The 6,114-nt window shown below is 36.7% G+C and overlaps 1 protein-coding gene across 1 annotated transcript in view; it reads left to right on the plus strand.

Moving 5' to 3' along the window:
* LOC114468351 (neuronal pentraxin-2-like) overlaps positions 1-5,661 on the plus strand; it is a 27,863-nt gene extending 22,202 nt beyond the window's left edge. Inside the window, exon 5 of the mRNA XM_028455192.1 lies at positions 3,677-5,661. Coding sequence (XP_028310993.1) covers positions 3,677-3,904 — 228 coding nt within the window. The 3' untranslated portion in view covers positions 3,905-5,661. The remainder of the gene's footprint in view (positions 1-3,676) is intronic.
* Positions 5,662-6,114: the final 453 nt, after the last annotated feature.

Here is a 6,114-nt window from a genome sequence, read left to right on the forward strand (position 1 = left end):
ATGAAGAACGCCACAACGCGAACAAAAATACAAACCCCCCACAACTCAAACGCTGACAATACGAAAGCTAACGACACAACATGAAAACAGTCTGGTAAAAAATCCATGAAGAAGAATGAGGAAAGGATCCGACCAGTGAAAGCATCGGGTACGGACACCAACATTATCGTCACTCTTCTTTGTGGATTTTTTATGTACCTTCGTTATCGTCACTCTTCGTGGATTTTTTTTATGTACATCCATTATCATCACTCTTCTTCATGGATTTTTACCGGACTGCTTTCGTGTTAGGTTGTGAGCGTTTGTTTTGTGTTGTGGAGTTTGTATTTGTGTGCGCTTTAGTTTTTTGTTGCATTGTGGCGTTTGTCATTCTGCGTTGTGTTGTGAGCTTTTGTGGCCATCTTAGTATACTGACCGCAAAAAGGCTCAGACGCCCACATCATAATATTATAACCTATATTTTTATTGATAATTGTTTGTAGTGTATATTGCATCTGATTTAGGACCCGTTATTAGAGATGCTCACAGAAAGCTAACACAAGAGGAAGGTTACATATTTCAGGCTCAGTTAGTGTGATTAATTGTAATGGATCTTAAGTAATTAAGAGTGTAATTGTAAATGACTTTCTCAAGATAGAAAATATTTGTGATTGGATTGTAATTGGAAAAAATGCTGATCACTGTAATCATAATTGAGTTATAATTGAACATGGATAATTGAAGACGTAATTGTAACTGGAATATGTAATTCACCCCAACCCTAACAACAGCTCTACTCATTCAACCAGAGTGTAAAGAGTACTGATATATTCTACTCAAGTAGAACTACTGTTATTTGATTGAAATTGTACTCAAGTACAAGTATGTAATAAATAAAATACTGAAGTACAAGTAAAAAGTAGCTCAATTAAATAGTACTCAAAATAAAAGTTACTAGTTACTTTCACCACCGACGTTTATTTTAGGTAATAAATCTTGCATACAGTAAACATCTCATGTATAAACTTAAAAAGGAAGAAACCAAATCTTGCACAAAAGTAACTTAATTTATTTTTCACAAAGGCATCTGTATTAAATAAAGGGTTTGTCAAAATGAACAATTCCGTTTTTGAAAATAAAATAACACCAATGAATTCAATTCAAAATGAATAATTTATCAGGCTATATTATAGCTAGATTTATGAACTCTAACACTGAGAAAATAACCTCCATTCAATGCTGTTTTTGCGCCGTGCATCACATTTAGTCTGATTGGTCGGCTATGATGTGATGCATTTGATTGTTGTCTAGTTTCACAATGTCTGTTGATCTGATCATTTTAAAATAAAAAAAATAAAAATTACTCAGCAACTCAATTACAGTAATGTGAGTACTTGTAATCAGTTACTTTCACCTCTGCATTCAACATTTCACCGCTTGGCTGTATTAGGTTTCTCCATTGGTGGGAGCATTATATCTATTTTAAGGAGATATTTGAATCAATTCCAATGTATTTATACTGCATTAATGAGATGCTGGTGGTTGTAATGATTGAGCTGACAGTTATACACATAAGGTAAGAATGAAATGAACCAGTGAACCACCACCCCCAATGAAAAGCCACAAGCCAAAATAAAGACATCCTTAACTTCTCAAATGTATTTATAAGAGTGTGGAATAATACAAAATACAAGAGCACTCAGAGAGCACAAACTTTTGCCAAGCGCCAAATATTCTCTTTGCCAGAAATTCACAGTTATCTGGACATTTTTATCCCTATTAATAAAGATACATACATCCAAATGTATGGATACCATCAATTTTGTTTAAAAAAAATCAAGATAAAATACCCAATGTAGCAATTGAGGAGCCAACTTGACATAACTGAGTAACATTTCATAAAGATCAGTCAATGTTTAGCCCAGTATGACTTTCTGAACTTTCACCAATGATGAGAGAGAAGGATTTTTCTCATTTCAAAACTGAGAATCAGAATCAGTGTATTGATCTGGGAGGAATCTTTAATGGTATATGGTCTAGTTTTGGTTTCAAGTTCATTCCAAATCCGTAAAGTACTTTTGACGTAATCTTTCTAAAAGACAGAAATAAAACAACACCTAAAATGTGACCTCCTTTGCAGAGGTAAGACTAAATTAGCAGGGTTTAAAGGTCAACAGGAATGTCCAGCAGATGGAAATGCAAGAGAGAACACTTAAACCGTCATTCTAATGAACAACATAGTGTACATACTAATTTAGTATGAGCTCAGACTTGTTTAAACACAGACACACACAAACACTGACTTAAATACAAAAGTGAAGGTCAACCACGTCAAAGTTTTAAAGAACAGAAAAATGTAACTAAATTTATGACAATCTAAAATGGACTAAAAATAACTGCTAACACTTTGCTTGTAGTTTTATACATAAGGCTGACATTGTGCTGTTGTTGTCATGACACCTGTCATTAGCATGAATAAGGTGTCCGTTTTTTTGGGCGGCAGTAGCTCAGTCCGTAGTGACATGGGTTGGGAAAGGGAGGGTTTTTGATCTGCTACGGTTCAAGTCCTGGTGCAGATCAAAAATATGGAAGTTCTGGTAGAGGTGCCAGGGCACTTCTCAAGCCCTTGAGCAAGGCACTGAACCAAGGCACTGCTCTGGTGGACTCCCTTCACAGTAAAAGCAGCCACACTCCATCTGTCCATTAATGGGTCTATGTGTGTGAGAAGCATGTCCCTAAAATAACAGTGTGTTAAAACCTGATTAATAAAGTATTCAAAACAAAATAGGAGTTGTTCATTACCCTAACCTTTAGGTTTTTTTTAAATATTATTTCTTGTTTTATTGTATTTTTAAGAACCCTTAAAAATCATTTTAAAGGTGTTTTATGAGATTTTAAGTATTTATTCATATCTTAACTTATTTCAAGCTTATCCTAAACCTCCTATCTTAACCTTAACCATGTCAAACTCCAGCTCAATCTGAATCCCAAAGCCTAACCCTAACCATCCCACATTCAGGCTAAATTAGACCCAATAAGCAACTCCCTCCCTTTTTGTTCTCCTGGACTTCTTTCTTTTTATTACAAAAAGGTCATCCAAAGTATGGAGACACAAGAGCAGGAACAGCTCAAAACATTTCCCAAACCTGACCCTTACCTAAAAAATGCCAACATAGCTTTAAGGTGTCATAATTTAGTGCAGTGGTTCTTAAACATGTTTGGTACCCCCATTCTCTTGTTTCTGAATCGGAACACCCACTTTGTCGAGATACAACATCTTGCTCAAAATACAACTATAGAGCATAATGATGCAGTGTGAACACATATTTTAAAGAATATAACTTTGTAAATATGTGGAATGAAACAGTATTTAGTGCCTCTTGCGTAGATTTATTTCTACAGTTTTTATTATTTCCAGTCATCTCCCACCTGGTGTGGGACCAAGACTGAGTATTGTGTTTTCACATCATGTTCTGATAATGATCATTTTAATCAACAATAATATGTTGATTAAAGGTGTCATGTCATAATAACAACAGCGTAATATGTCAGCCTTATGTATACCCCTTCAAATAGAGTGTTTTCAAATAACTTACCTAAACTTACTAACCAAACAAGATCTAGATTCCTTTTGTACTATTTTGAAAATGTTTACCAATCTATTGTAAGTCCAACCTATTTTTGTTTCTTCTTCAAGGACATTGTCGGCGGCCGTTTCGATGCCACCCAGGCCTTTGTGGGAGAGTTGAGCCAGTTCAACATGTGGGACAGAGTACTGAGACCCGTAGACATCGTAGGTTTGGCCAATTGTTCGGCTTACATGCCAGGAAATGTGGTTCCTTGGATTGACGCGAATGTGGAAGTTTTTGGCGGCGCGAGTAAAGCAGCATTGGAAATCTGTGAGGATCGGGCTTTTGACTCCTAAAGGATGCCCTTTAAGGGACCCTGGTTTGTTTTTCTCTCAATGAAGTGTTCCGACTTATCGGCTTGTTGCCTGTCAAACCCAACAAAACAACTGGTATCAGAGTGACATCTTACATGTGTACGTGGTTCTGACTGCGCTGTCTCAAAGACATTAACGTAGTTTTAATTGGATCCTTATTCATGAGTTCATTCGGTCTGACCCTGGGAAACATGACAAGAGACTAGAAATTGAAGATTTGACGTTGCATCATTCTGATACCATCATGCATCCGGCTGCCATGTTATGTTGTTCTTTCATCAGATGCACTTTCATTTAAAAAAAAAAAAAAAAAAAAAGAGAGGCTTTTCTTGGGTTGGTTCTTTGTGTGAAATCTACACTGTGATCATAGTGAATGTGTGCACCAGCTGGCTTTGTTGTACTGAAAGAAAAAAAAAAATGCTCTGAAGTAACACAGCAGAGTATGATGCTCTGCGATCCCTTTGCACTGTTGTACACATAGGAGTGATGAGGTTAGGTAGAAGCTCAGGAGTTCAAAGAGGACCAAACTAAAGCTGGGTGTAGATGAGACTGGGCCGTACTTGTCTAAATAATGCATGTGCACAAGCAGTAAATGCTATAGCCAATGAAAAGGTGGCAGTGCATGTTACCTGTCAGAGTGTGTGTCCAAACACATCAACGCCGTGTGCTGTCAACTATACGTAAGGCCTGCTGGATGTTTATGTGTATGTGGGCTGTCTTGCGTGTATAAAACAGATTATGATGAAAGGAGGACGTTTTCCTTCTTGTAAATCTGTGCTTAATACCTCGCTGCCCCTTGAGCAGCTGCCATGTCCCAAACAGCTTTATGGATGGTTGGGCTACGTTCAGGTTAATAGCAGTGTCGGACAGCTGCCCAGGATTGGTAAATGGACAGAGCTGCCAAACGCCAGCCCAGTGCTCAAGAGGACGAGGATTGGCTTTAAACTCCAAGGACAATCCTTAATTCCTCATCCAGTTAGTAATTATCCATGTGTATGAATGAATGTACGGCCTGGAGCATCGCTCCACTGCTGTCTTTTAGCCATAAGGCCATGGGTATATGTATTTATGGTTTTGATAATTTTCTTCAATTTCCATATAATAACATGCAACCCTCTGCAGGCTTTGCAAAATAAACGATAATCCGAACACAATTATTTGCATAGTGCGCTGACTATTAACCTGCATTGTAACAAACATGGATAACACATTTCATTTCTCCTTTTTCCATTATTTGTATTGTCTAGCGTCCCATAGCTTGCCATACAGTGGCAACAATCTATCCAGAAAAATTAAGGGATGTACACTATTCTAGGGCTGGACGATATGGACCAAAACTCAAATCTCAATATTTTTCCTCAAAATGACGATAAACAATATAAATCTCGATATTTTTAATTAAAATAAAGGGTAACACTTCACTTGAAGTTTTATAGATAAAGGCTGTCATTACGCTGTCATTATGAATAAGGTGTCACGAAGGCTGTCATTAAGTGTTGTTTGTTATTCTTACTCTAACCTTACCTAACCCCAATAGAACTGTCCACCTAACCCAAAAAATGCCAACATAGCTTCAAAGGTGTCATAAATTAGCGAATTAATAAACCTTATTCATGCAAATGACAGATAATGACAGTGTAATATCAGCATTAAGTATAAAACTTCAAGTAAAGTCTGACCAGAAAGACAATTTTGGGAGATATTTGCTGATGAAAAATGCCACACGGGCACATTTATTAACAAACAGATGCACAATATGTGCCACATTTAGCTTTTTCTCCCGTAAGGGACAGCACGTGTGAGTGAGTTCTGTTGGGTGGCTTGTTTAGATGAAGGTTCGGGTTAGAACGCACTCAGAAATCAATTTAACTGTGCTTTTAATACTGTTCTGAGAAGTTTCGAAAGCAGCGACTCCTCAAATGAGCATTTGATACAAAATAAGATACAAAATTAAAAATATTTTGTTATAGGCCATATGGTAATTTTATATTTCACCAAAATAGAAAAATCTGGATATATCGCCCAGCCCTACGCTATTCTCTATTTTTTGATGTACATTTTATTGTACAATGACAAATAAAGTAGCTTAATTTTTACATCTACTATTTAAAACACTGATAATATCAGGAAGTAGCTTTCAGATGCAAAATCTGAGATTTCCCAGTGAACAGCTGGTGAGATGTCGTATTTGG

Source organism: Gouania willdenowi, chromosome 8, assembly GCF_900634775.1.
Source record: "Gouania willdenowi chromosome 8, fGouWil2.1, whole genome shotgun sequence".
Classification (NCBI taxonomy): domain Eukaryota; kingdom Metazoa; phylum Chordata; class Actinopteri; order Blenniiformes; family Gobiesocidae; genus Gouania; species Gouania willdenowi.